This window comes from Pangasianodon hypophthalmus, chromosome 17 (genome assembly GCF_027358585.1).
Source record: "Pangasianodon hypophthalmus isolate fPanHyp1 chromosome 17, fPanHyp1.pri, whole genome shotgun sequence".
In the NCBI taxonomy this organism is placed as follows: Eukaryota; Metazoa; Chordata; class Actinopteri; order Siluriformes; family Pangasiidae; genus Pangasianodon; species Pangasianodon hypophthalmus.
In genome coordinates this window covers 14146859-14161277 of record NC_069726.1, presented here as the reverse complement: position 1 = coordinate 14161277, position 14419 = coordinate 14146859, and the positions used below count along the sequence as shown (strand labels likewise).

General features: G+C 38.0%; 1 protein-coding gene across 2 annotated transcripts in view; it reads left to right on the top strand.

The window, feature by feature from the left end:
* The window catches only part of cadm2a (cell adhesion molecule 2a), a 340430-nt gene extending 326311 nt beyond the window's left edge, over positions 1 to 14119 (top strand). For both annotated transcript variants that reach the window (XM_026942062.3, XM_026942061.3), the window contains 2 exons: positions 10532 to 10654; positions 11333 to 14119. In XM_026942062.3, the coding sequence (XP_026797863.1) occupies positions 10532 to 10654; positions 11333 to 11451 (242 nt within the window). In that variant the 3' untranslated portion in view covers positions 11452 to 14119. The remainder of the gene's footprint in view (positions 1 to 10531; positions 10655 to 11332) is intronic.
* The last annotated feature ends 300 nt before the right edge of the window (positions 14120 to 14419 follow it).

Genomic DNA, 14419 nt, shown 5'->3' with positions numbered 1-14419 from the left:
GTCTGTTACCTACCTTTAGTTACATGTCTGTGCTAACCAGTGTTTTGTTCTGCCTCCATCTTGGTGTTCTTTCCCTCTGTTTTTCCTGTTCTCTGGTGCTCTGTGTTGACATTCAGCTCTCTTAGGCAACAGGTTTGGAATACATATGTGTACCACATGTACCACTCATTCTGCATCACATAATATTTGCATCTACTGTATGGTATTGGAAATGGAATGATGGTGTGTTGACGGCTCCAAAATCACAGTGTTAGCAAGGGTAAAACACAGAGAGGCATGATATTTCCAAATCAGAGAGCAAATCCAAAGAGCAAACATAAGCAAGGCAAAGATCAATGTACAGTGATGGCAATTAGAGTTAAAAAAGCTTACAACACACACAAATACTGAGTTTGGCAAGACTTCGCAATGCTGTATCGCAGTGAATAGGGATGCTTCTCATTTCTTTAACTGCGCCTCCTCCCCGTCCTTGCTTCTCAGTGCCACCCTCCAAGGAAAGAATGCAATGTTTTTAAAGCCAGATACATTAAAAAAAAAACTTTTATCCAAGGGTTTTTTTATTATTATTTGTACCTACTGCTTAGTTAATAAAGAATATTAATTTAGTATATGTTTTTCTTATTGCTCTATCATTCATTGAAATTTGTTTTTTGGGAGAAGAGGAGCATTTATAGCATAGGCTTATGTCCCGTGCTTCAACAAAAATACAGTGTATCAGTGTATCCTCACTCTAGAAGCCTTATGTCTCTTCTCTCCTTTTCTCCGACTACATTTTAAGGATTAGTACATCCTTAAAGATGGCGGACAACAAATTGATTTCTGTGTCACAGGCTGAAGGAGGTAGGATTGAGAAATTAAGGAGATATCAGTTAGAGTTTTGGAAAGCACTCTAGGCTTTACAGGAAGTAACAGGAAGTAACATGGAAATGGTAAGCTAGAACTCATAGGAGGCCGTGTGAGTATGTAACAGAACTTGTATCAGTGAGTGAAAAACAAATCCCAATGGTGTGTCATCCTCTTGTTTTTTACTGTTTTAAGCCTGATATATATAGATTTCTGTGATTTATAACAGACATTACATGTTCTCCCTTTGGCCTCTGCCTGAGGTCGTTTGAAAGTCTTCCTATTCATTGAGTTGCACAAGAGGCACAGTGCAGCAGGCAGAATGGCATCCAGCTAACCCTGAAACTCTGTAGGTTTGGCAGCTGGTTTGCATCAGAATCTGGGCACGCACTGATAGAAATTACTTTCGGCAACTGATATTGCATCATTTAGCACTAAACTATCTCTCTTTCTTCTGTTGTCATGTTAAGCAGAAGTTCTTTGTACTTAAAGAAAGTCGTTCTAAGGCATGTTATGCCATTTTAGCTATTTCTTTCAGTCTACCAGTCTCTAGCCTGCATAGCAAAGCAGCCCTTTATAGCTGCTGTACCATGAAAGGTCTAGAGTGTTAACTGCACTTATTTCCCTCGGTGCATTAGCCGCCCATCTCAGCGTCTGCGATCAATGGTGGGATTTCAGCAGCGGGCAGTCAGGCTTAATGAGCATAATAACTCTTCCGCACAGAAGCGCCAGGCCCAAACGATGTCATCAGAGCAGCTCTCATCCGCGTTAAATCTGCCAAATGCATTTTTATGGCTTGCAAATTAGCCGTGACCTTATGAAGCTGAAAGGTTGAATAAAGTTCTTGGGTTTCAGGGAATTTTTTAAATATTTACAGCTCACTTTTCATAATCAGTGCGTGTCCGCCCTATCTCACACCCCCAAAGCATTATCATCCCACTGAGGCACTTCCACAGACATAGTGATTGGTCATGCCTTTTGTCTCAGGGTGGGCAGAAGAGAAAGTGCAAATCCATCTCATTCAGGGAGGGCAGGCTTCGGGTTCATTAGCTAGGGACATAATAGGACAGAAAATATGGGAGGAAAACAAAACACAAACCAAAAGCTGTGTAATTGCAACAAAACTTTATTTCAAGCTGTCAAATTTGGTCCTAGTTTTTATAGCCATGCATTGTTTTTTTACTGGATAACATAGCTGCAAAGGAAGAACTTATGAAACTGCAGTACAAGTATTTTTAGGTGTTACAGTCTATGTGCAACAGCAAAATGACAGTTCTATGCTAATAGAGTCCTATAATAACAGGATTTATATCCTTTGTTAACCTTATCACCCCACCATTCTGCCGGTGAATAAAATCCCAATTGTCTTTAAACCATTGCTCGTTCAAAATTTAAAGTGAAAAGGATGCAGTTTGTTCCTTGTGAAACTACAGACATTAGGCTAACTAGAGAGCCTCAGTGTGTCATCAATCTGCTGCGTAAATTTGAATTTAGTTTGCTCTGCTACCTGGTGTGTTAGTTGTTCTTTCACTTTGTGTATACTGTATACTGTATATGTACATACAACATATAGTTTAAATAGTTTAAATGGCATAGCACTTGCTCTATTTTAAGGGAAAATTACATAAAAATATGGCAAAAGTTTTTGCTCTTAACAAATGACTTAATGTGGATTATTTTGGAATTTTGCCAGTCGTAACTACAAATCCACAGAACGGTATGAAGTAGAGACTTCTATCTACACTGTACACTGCATATAGTGAAATGCCCTAGATTATTTTGGTGCACTGGGGCTAATTTATTTAAACACACTTGGCTGACACATCAATAACATGTCATTAGTACTGATTGAGAAGACACTTCTGAAATACAGTAGCAGATGTGATAAACATGAACTAGGTAGATTACTTTCCCAGTCACTGATTTTGAAAATGACTTTGGAGAAACTAGTATAAGTACACTAAGCAAACATTGTCCAATCAAAGTAAAAATTACATGATGGAACTACAGAACCTGGGACTACACAGAAGTGTAGTTTTTCTTTTTACTGTAATTGCTATTTGGATACAGCATGATTACAGACTTGACTTTAAAAACTAGGAATCATGAATCTTGTTGTCTATCTGTCTTTCAATGACTGTGTTCCTATGCGTATGCATAATAGTATTATGAGACCCCCTGCTTTGAGAGACAACGCTAGGGTAAACTTGTTTAGCCCTCCCACTCAGTATGGTGACCAGCCATCACTGTATACTGTATGTGTGTGTGTATGTGTGTGTCTGTGAGTGTCATATATATATACACAATATACAATATATATACGGTATATTTCAGCAACTGGATAGTGACGGGGGTTTCCATCCACCATCTTTGTGATTTAGTTTGTGATTTTTTTGGGGGATCTTTCAACTCTGGTAGGTTGCATCACAGCCAATCAGTGTGTCTTATTTACTCACTCACTTTCAGCAACTAATTTATCCTGGTTAGAATCGCTGTGGATCCGGAGCATATCCCGGGAAAACTGGACGTGAGAGGGGAATACACCCTTGATGGGTGCATTGCAAGATAACATACACAGACATACACAACTAGGGGCAATTTATCATAGTCAGTCCAACTACTGGCATGTTTTTGGGAGGTAGGAGGAAACCAAAGGAAACCCACACAGACAAAAGGTGAACATGCACAGACAATAACACGAGCTCTGAATCAAAACGGGGACCTGGGGACAAAACTGCTATGCCGCCATGCTGCCTGTCTCTTATTATGAAATGTAAAAATTACAGACTATGGTAGAGGCAGCTCCATCAATCAAAGTGACCTCAGAATTTGGTTGGTTTTGCGATATTGAGGCGTTAATGTTGGGCTAGAATGATTAAATCAGACAGTTTCCACATGGTCAGTGTTCCGTCTCCAAATAAGGCTGAAACATATGCATCTTCATGCGGTGAGCAGATATTCAGTGAGCACACAGCATGCATGCTCAACAGGGGTGTAATGGGCTGACAGCAGCAGGCTGGACGCGCCCTTGTTCATGGGCTCTGCTCCCAGTGAGACACAAACAAATGAGGAATCCTCCGAGCACCATTTGCAAGTTCAAGCGTTTTGTTCCTCAGTGGCTGGCAGAATGGCTCACCTTGGAGAGCTATGCTCATCCAATTAGGACTCTACATGGTGCCTTGTCCTCTTTTTCTCTACTATCTCTAGAGCTCAGGTGAGCTTTATACATATGCATGCGAGTGCATTGGGATCCTCTACAGAGGACCTGTGCTGACTGGTCAGTGGGAAGACTAGGTCTTTGCACGCTGTGTGCAGCTTAAACACAACCAGCTTTGACTTCACTCTGAGGATTTGGATGATTTCTCAGAGAGAACAGGCTTCCTAAAGAAAATAAGAGAGGTCAAGTAACTCAGAGTACACCTTTGAAAATGTAATGCTTTTATCCTCAGTAAGGAATTAGGGATTTTTAGCTGCGTATTGATTTAGTCCAGTTTTCCACTGTTCCTGACAGAAGGGCAGAATAAAGTGACACAGTGGGGGAAAAAAATGGCTCCTCTGAGGTTCCACAAAAGGACAATGCTAAAAAACCAGCTTTGTTTAAAAATATGTAAGGCAAAGTTGACTGCCATGTCTCTCCAGGGAAGATTATTATGGAGACAGCCATACAGAGTGCTATCCCTGCCCGCTGTTCCAAACACAGTGGAGCACAAGGGGAATTAAAATGTAATGTAAAGGTCTTTGCTAAATCCTGCAGTATAGTTACTGATGACCTACCATATTAAGTCGTATAGTTCTAAGAATTATATCCACAATTTAAAATAGGCAAAGGATGAAAAAGGGAAATCATTAAAACTTGCAGCTGAATAGAAATTAGGACTAATAGTCCTTCCATTCATTATGTTTTAATAGCAAGAGTCACTTTAAGTAATTCTCTGGAATGAACCCTACATTTTCAACCTTAATTTTGTCATGGTCTCATCTTGTTTGGAATTTGACAATGTAATTTTATTTAAAAGTGATGATATAATGTTTCTTTGGACCCTTACTGTCTTATTATTCTATTAACCAGCATCTTACCACTTTGTAAGAAATTGAGATAGATGAGATAGAGTCTGGGGCTGATTTTTTTTTTTTTTGTTCAGAGTGTAGATTCACACAGCCTGTCAGTGACAGTCGTGCCTAGTGATTACACTTGGTGAAATGCCTCTACACTAGGATCATAAAGATACCACTTGGTGTCCAGCAGTTGGATTTGCCATGTTCATATATAGGTTAAATTATTCCAAATCTCTTCAGACCACGCATGATTTTTAACCCAAATTAAAAACTGTAATCTATTATGAAAGCCTAATTAAACCACCCAGGAGGCCAACATGGTCCCTGATGCACGCATTCATTTTAAAATCAATGCTTGATATTCTCTGACATGTAAATCACTCTGGTGGCTAGCACTAGTTTATATTTCTCTATGTTCATGCATGTCTGTCTTTCTTTTTATTTGGGGGGGATGGATGAAGAGTGTATGATCTCAGATTCTTCAGATGTTAAATCCCTCTGATGACTCATGTGTGAATGTGCTGGAATACAAATAACATCCACTAGGCCTCTTCTATCCCAGCCATACCTCTTCACATTAAATACACACTGCCAAACTTCCAGCAAAAAATGGGCTATAATGATTTTATTGAATCATCTCTTGCTTCTTCTCAAATGTCATAATCTTCTTTTGTTTATTTTATTTATTTACTCCAGTGATGCACTGCATGCTTGTCTTCGCTGGGCATGGCCTGTGGGATTACATATCCATGGACTGTTTCATAATAATTATGTCCTGTACGTTTCATTACAATTACATATTTGAAAGCAGAGACAAAGTTACATGCAAAAGTAGCTCAGCATGATATAGAAAAAATAAAATATACTATAATATGATGTATTGGTTCGATGCTATTTTATAAGCTGCCGACTAATGAGGATGGAAGCCATATTATTAAATTAAACCAACTTTGTTATCAATACAGTTAGGACTATTCATGCAGCAATATACTGGCAATATTTACTATTAAGTATCCTATTAGGTGTCAATTTTAGTGGTTACCATCTTCTCATTCATATAGAGTATCATTGCATTAGTCCTTTTTATTTTTCACTTTAAAACCGTCTCTTGCTTTTATGTTACATCATATTTTATTTGACGTGCAAAAAAAAAAATATATTGTTTGCTTTTTCAGTGTGCATTTCCTATCCCAGATGGAGTTTTTCTGGGGTTAAAAGGCAAATGCTTGTGTTTAAAGCAGTGGTCTAGATGCTATTTGAAAAACCCTATCCCGGACACTTCTACTCAAGAAAAATCTGCCAGCCTCAGAGGTGTGAATTCACACAGATTTTCTGCCCAAAAAATGAAAGCACATGTTAACATGCTTAATCTCTGAATACAGTTTGCATACATATAGACATAACTTTTGAGCTTAAATCACCAAGTTAAAGCATTACTGCCCTAAATACTGCACTACAAACTGTTAAAAAGTGTTTATACTATATATGTAGTCATTTTCTAAAACAATTATAAGAGCACAGCATTAGATATAGTGGGCTTTGACGACACTGTAGTCCGAGGGCTTTGACTCTTACTGCTATACTGTTGGATTTATGGCCTCACAGATGGAAGCTTAAAGTCCAGTGTTAAATCAAATAATAATTAAATCCAAATGAGCTCATGAACTAAGAAGTTGGTCTTTCCATTACAGTGCTTTTGTCAGTTAGTTAATTTGTTTAGATTCTGTTGCCATCATATAACATACAGAAGAACCAAACCAAAACAATCCTGCTTACCTATTTATTAGATTCTTTGCACACATTTCATATAGGCAACGACAGATAGGTCAGAAATGTTAGGTTTCACTTAGACTTTTGCATTGACTTTTAAACAGAGATAAGGTGGTGTTTTGACTACATGCAGCCAACTGTGTTCCTCTATACCCTTATATCGAGTAACACATCACTGATCACCTGAAAGTTTATAGACGTGCATGTGTTCATCAGAGGGAGAATAGGAGTGTCCCTTTCTGCATGTTAATAAGAGTTTTATTGTGCTGAGTAGGTGAAGCTCTGCGGCTCAGCACTTTCTCATCAGAAACACTCGATAGCTCACCTAAGGAAAGAAGATCAGCACAGGGTCACACACACACACACACATTGCTTATTCGTGTGTATACGTTTCTAACTGCAGCATTCATCCGAATACATCACAGATGCAGCGTTAATCCTGGACGACTGCACGGGTAATCCTAGATAGCACAATCCTTGCTCTTCAGATGCTGAATTACAATGTGGCATAAATATTCATCTTAACCTTGAACTCTCCTAATAGGAAGAGAGTCTCAGAGAGTCGCAGAGAGTGGCTCAGGTTCTCGCCACTCTGATGTTTTGGTTCGCGTCAGCATCTTTTATTTTGCTGCTTGTATCTTCCCTCTGGAAAGGAAGCTTCCAAATCTCTTGCCATGCCACTGGCAAGGAGTCGCTGTCAGAACTTGAAATTTATTCAACTTATAAAACATATAGTCACACAGTCAGTGGAGGAGGCAGTGAGGCCCAGATGTACAAAGGTCCTGGTTTTAGACACAGTTAGGATTTAACTGCGCCTGAAAAACTTTGCATGTTATTTACAAAATTGAAGCCTAAGTGCACAGTTTATGTGCAAGGTACATGGCAACACGCAAAGTGCTCTTCTCTCTCTTCTCATTATACAATCCTTTCAGTTTACTAAAGTCTAGGCAATGGTTAGTTTTGTGTACAATTTCATCTGCCTTTCAAAACCACATGTCATTTTGTGGTATACATGTTAGGGTTTGGATTTGGTTGTTTTACTTATCTTTTGGGCTGAATTTGTCACACACCTGGCAACTTGATTTACAGCACATACACATCACAAACACTTGTTCTTCATTTTAAAAGAGCTTTAGAGCTTCAGCTTTTGTTATTGAATGTCCATTTTCAGTTTAGCCCAAAGCTTTTTGATGATTGACCATTTCCAGCATTTCACAGCGGTTCACATGGAGCACATGTAGTAGGTGGTAATAAGTGCAGTTTGCGTGATGAGGTAGAGCTTTAGGAAATTGAATGTTAATATCAGACACATTGGGAGTGCATTTTGTGGCCACATCATGTCCCATTTTTTTGCTGTGCCTCCTCATGTATGTACAACTAGCCCAGAATGTTAAATGCATATGAAGGGGAAATTTGCATATGGTATATTGTTAAACCATTATGAAACATACATTATTTAACAACAATGTGCTCAAGAGGAAGAAGAATGCATCGCTGTCTTCTTCTCATAGCTAAGCCAAGCCCACCACAACTATGAAAGAGATCACTGATTGGTTTAACCAGTCAGACACAGATGGACAGGCGTAGAGGTGGAGATTCATATATTAAACTAGCACATTTCCTGCTTTAACAGCCAATTCCCCTAAACAGAGCAGGACATAATGAAATGCCCTGCGTTGGCCATATCAAATCTGCCTGGCTGTAGAAATTACTTTTCATATCGTTATCATCTGCTGGGCTCCACAAAGAGTTTGCCGTGTCAATAGACTTGCCCCAGGAAGGCTCTCATCACGCTGGCCTCATTGGCTGCTGATATAAATAGAGCAAGCACTGAAGATATCCAATTATGACAACCCCGAAGCACATGCATGAGGTGCCTGTCCCTGTCCTCGTCACTACTGAGATATCACTCTCAAACATGGGGCTGTGCGAATGACTTTAACGCAGGTGTAAGTGCCCTTGAGATGAATTTTATCTGATATGACAAAGTGGGTATGCTAAATCGGGACAGCTTTTTCTGTATGTAAACAAGGAGGATGTACACTATAGGCACTATTTTACATCACAACCGATGTTGAGGAGAGAGCCAATAATGCCACAGCCACAGAGTTCAAGAGAATTTGGCTGCTCTCTGTGTGGAAGGGAGGATGTTACTCTCCCCTGTCAATCAAAATTTTAGAAAGGAAATTATTTACAATCACACTATCTGGTGTCACCCAGATGAGGATGGGTTCCCTTTTGAGTTTGGTTGAGTCTCATATTGTCTCAGGGTGTTTTTATTTGCTACCGTTACCTTTGGCGTTATTTCTGTAAAGATGCTTTGTGACAGTGTCCACATGTCTTGGAGGAAGCATTCACTCATGCTTCACTGCATTCACTCAAGCATTCACACATGTCTTGGAGGAAGCCTTCACTCATTGGCAGTTGGCATGAATTAAGAAATGACCAAATTGGGAGGAAAATGGGGTTAGAAAAGGAGAGAGACTGAGAGAGAGAAAGAGTAAGACTAATAATGCAGCTACATCTGAATTTTATTCTTAATAACTCCCTACTGTGATAATAACTCCCATTTATAACCAGCCTTCATTCCTCAGCCACACTATTGTTCATGGGCTGTTGAACTGATATTTTACACCTGTTTTATCATGTGCGCTGATAAAGACTCACATTAGCGGATGCTTTTATGCTGGCTGAGAATATTACTATAGTAGGTTCTGTAAAGTTAGACTATGTAATGTAAATGTAATGTAAATTTGACTAATGTAAATTTTACAGTTATTTACTGGCAACAGGATTGCCAATAAAGTGCAGTAAAAATTTACAGTAGACGACTGTAACCATATTTACAGTAAAGTACTGTAATAGCTTACATAGTAAAATAATACATAATCCAGTGCATGTGCTCATTTGGTTGATGCTTAAAAAAAAAAAAAGCAACTTACGATCGATGTAGGATGCAAAGGGGCTGAAGGTTAAGGGTTATGTGCTGTAAGTCAAAAGCCTTAAACACTAAGCCACCACAAAGAGCTTGAAGGTAATGTCTCTTTCCTTCTCTCTTTTTTCCTGCAAATGTGTATGTGTATACGGATGTAAACAGTTACTATCTCTCTGTCTAAACAGCTACTTCATGACATAACCTACGTAAAATAAAATGATATTATAATAAATAGGATATGAAAAGTTAAAAAGCGAACAATCTGTTCTCCTCTACACTCTGATGAACCTTTTAAATTTGTATTACACCAAGAGCATTCCACTATTCCACTAGTGCTATAAGACACTGAACATTTTTGGGTTCTGTATAGAAGTTTTCATTTACATGCAGTGTGTTCAGTCTGTCACTTTTGTACAGCAGGTCTTGCTCTGTTTATAATTATCCATGTTACACTGTTTGATCTGTCTCTATCTGAGTATGTACCAGTCCTATCATAATCAGGTGACCTAGAATTTGTTAAATATGTTCTTATTCTTATGTTTTCTCTGTTTCTGTTCACTCCTGCTCTAAAGCCCTGCAACACACAGATGAGTGTTAGAGTGCTTTTCTTTTCATTCATCATTTCAAATCCAAATCTTACTTTCAAATCTTAGCACAAGCTTGGCCAGTCCAAAGTAAGACTGAAGAGACATAGTGCAGCGACTGTCAGAGGAGTAAATAACATTTACTTTATCCTGTTTCTTCAGAGTATGGATAAGAATATCTCAATTCAATTCTCTCTTTTGTAAGCTTAGAGCTTTCCCAACTTTCCTCATTGGGGATTTTAAATAGTTCCCTTTTTTCCAGCTAGTTGTGTTTCCGTTTCTTCACTCTAAAAAGCTTTCTTTCTCTCTCTCTCTCTCTCTCTGTCTCTGTCTCCCTCTCCAGATCCTAATGCTTTGGGACAGCATGTTCCAGATCACGCTCTGATTGGTGGAGTAGTGGCTGTTGTTGTCTTTGTCACCCTTTGCTTAATCATCGTTCTGGGCCGATATCTGGCACGACATAAAGGTAAAATTCCCAAAATATTTTTTTTTAATTCCATAAATAACTAAAGCTTTAAAAACCAATCCATTTTTGTAAGTAACTAATTAGAAAAAATACACTATATGGCCAAAAGTTTGCAGACACCTGACCTTAACCTGAAGTTGTTGCCACAAAGTTGAAACACACAACTGTATAGAATGTCTTTCCCTTTGCTGGAACTAAGGGGCCCAAACACGTTCCAGCATAACAATGCCCCTGTACACAAAGTGAGGACATGAAGGCATGTTTTGCTGAGATTGTAGTGGAAGAAATTGAGTGACCTGCACAGAGCCATGACCTCAACCCCACTGAACACCTTTGGGATGATTTGGATGCTGAGTGCCCCCAAGGCCTTCTCGCCCAACATCAGTGCCTGACCTCACTATTGCTCTTGTGGCTGAATGAGCACAAATCCCACAGCCATGCTCCAAAATCTAGTGGAAAGTCTTCCCAGAAGAATGGAGGTTATTATAACAGCAAAGGGGGACTAATCTGGAATGAGATGTTCAATAAGCACGTATGGGTGTGATGGTCAGGTGTACACAAACTTTTTTCATATAGTTTTTGTATGATGCACTGAAAATTTTATTAGTGATAAGCTATGGCAAAAGACGAGTGGATTAAATTTGTTGAATTTGAACAATGCCATTTTTACTGGACCAGGCACATATTTGACAAACGAGGCCAAAGGAGCGGACGATGCCCCCGATGCAGACACAGCCATTATCAACGCAGATGGTAACCACGCACACACAGAGGAAAAGAAGGAGTACTTCATTTAGACTGCGCTCCACTCGCCTCTCTCTCTCTCTCTCTATCTCTATCTCTCTCTCTATCTCTCTCTCTCTCTCTCATTCCCTGCTCCATGTAGGAACCTTGTCTGGCAGCAGTGGAAGTTTCTTCTTTACTCATGTCCTATGTTCTTTGCACTTTTTAATTGCATCTGTGTTTTTTTTTTTCTTTTATCAGCTTGTCCTGAATTTCACCTGCTACTTTTTCCAGATATAGCTGCTGATGATCTTTGCCTTTTTTTATTAGTCAAATTGTTCACATTGTGTCTGTAAAAAAGTGAATCGTTGGCCAAACCACCTGAATACAATTCAATACTTCACTTCAATTTCTTTCAGAAGTCCTCCACCATCACTTTCTCACAGTGCCTCAATATAATATACAGACATCCATCTGAGGTTTTAGTCGATGCCTTCAGTTGGGTCGAGTCTTTTAGGATTGGCTGCTCGCTTTTTTATCTTCAGCACTATTACAAACGCAGTATCATCTCTAATGTATATATGTATTTTTGTTTCTTTTTACTCTTTACAGTCCATTCCAACATTGTTGTAATTTTTCTTCAATTAAAAAAATATATAGGAAATCATTTTCTTAAGAAAAGTAGCTGATACCCGTTTTAACTTACAGAAAACTGCTGATCAGTGATTAGTGTGTGTTCCATAGTGTGAGTGAAGATTTACGCAATCAGACTGATAGCTCACACTCGTATTAACCAGTATTTGTACCTGAAATGTAGATATTGGCAAGAAGCCTATATGATAGTTCAAGGGTCATGAAGCATAATTAAATACTCCCATGTTTTACATCATCAGAAAAATAGCTAGTATGGTAGAAGGCCAGGGGTTGTAGGCTGAGGACACACCAGTGACTTTAATGAAGTTTCCATTTTTTTTCTATATTCATCAAGTTGCTGTGTCTATGTGAAATACTGTGTCTCTGGATCATCTGTATATTCCTGCACTGTCTCACTCACACTACAGGATACAATGGCTATGTTCACATTACAGACTTTTATGCTCAATCCCTCAACTATTCACATCTGCTTGTCATTTAAATGAACAGATTTCTGGCTTGGAAAAGACTAGTAGGCACACATGTTAAAAAATATATATATCACACATGCATGATTCAGCAAAAAAATCACATTTTTAAAGCAGTCCAACATTATAAAAAGAGACTATATATGTGAAAGGCAAAAATAGCTGTAGATGATACATAATATAATATGACAGTTTTCCTCTGGTTTCCCAAAAGAATACGTTAAAATCATCTTATACCACAGTGCTTATGAATGCTCAAATCTGATTAGACAGAAAGTGTTGATTAATTTTCTATAAGAGTATCTCTAACAATAGTGCTGGCTGTAATACAAATCAAAGGTTTATATTAATGTACTCGTTCTAAAACTTCATACTATCATTTATATGGTAACATCTCATTCACAGAGATGTTGGCAGATGTTCCATATGCAGTGATTTTGGGAAACTCAGCAGAGATTTGTATCCATTTGTATCTGGAGCCACATATGAAAGTGGCCCAAATACATAAGGATATTAAAAAGATCAGATTTTGAGTAATTTTATCTTAACAGACAAACAAACCACCAACAATCTGTCAGTTGAGTGTCAGGAATCAGAATGGATTTCTAAATATGTCACCACTTTTAGCAACAGAATATACATTTCCTACTAATAAGTATGCCTTCAACAAACTCTGTATAGACTGTAGTCTCTCAGCAGCTGCTTGCTGATAAATATTTATGAGAATACTATCACCTTATAGTGCCAACCAACTATCACTAGACACTCAACAAACTATCGGATAGGACATTTCAGTGATATTGGACTGATATTTAGTGCATAGTTACTTGAAAAATAGATCTGAATAGTGTTGCTGATTTTTACATTCATGCAGCTTATGAAAAACAGACCTGTGTCACATGTAGGCACAAAAAAAAAATTTTTTTTTCATCCTGTAATGTGAACGTAATCAATCACTGCATTGCCATGGACATATGTTTATTGCTATGTACCCACCTCTGCAGTTTACATGAACATCAATCATGAATATTTTAAATTATAAATTATCAGTCATATTCAATTACAGGAACACAAACTAAGTGTAACAGGCTCTTTGTCTAAACTTTGTGACAATGTTCAAACATAATAATAATCAGTCCAGAAAGTCATGATGGTGTTCCATGCAATTTAGTGTCAGCTTTTTCTCCTTTCAACATCTTCATCTGATAAATAAATTCAATGTAGAAGCACAAGAGAGTTTGGACTCACAGAGTTAAAGAGTGACTGTTAGATAACACACACTGATTATGGCAGTATGTGACGATTCGGAAACATCACTGAAATTAATCTGAACTTTTGTACATCAGTGAACATGATGTAAAACATATATTATGGTCATTATATCTCATCTGACATTGATGAATGATTGCAGTGTTTTTTGAAATAGTCTACGTCTTTTTCTTTTCCTATTCCTTCTTTTGGATTTCTGTAATAAATAGGCGCCCTTGTTAATAAGGCTGTATATTACATCTGCTTAATGTAGTAAATAGTGAAAATTGTTGTCAGACATTGGGACCCCACATATCAAGAAGTTTGTATATGAGCCTATTATTCACATTAATTAAAATTATGGTTTCTCTTTTTTTTGTTTGTTTGTTTGTTTGTTTGTTTTTGGTCCATGGGGATTCTTAACAAGCATCTTTTTTACACAGTTTAATTTCAGCATAAGGTGTATATACTGTACAAGTATTACATTTGGTATATAAAAAAGGAACATTTTGATGTGTTGATTTTATTTCAGATCTTATAGTAAAAGTTGAAATATAACCTAGGTATGAAAAGAGGAAATAGCGGTTAAATATGCCTGTGAGGACTGATAATAGATGCTGCAAAATAAGGTAGTGTTGAAAAGTGGAAATTTAGCACTTAATTCAAACCCTTA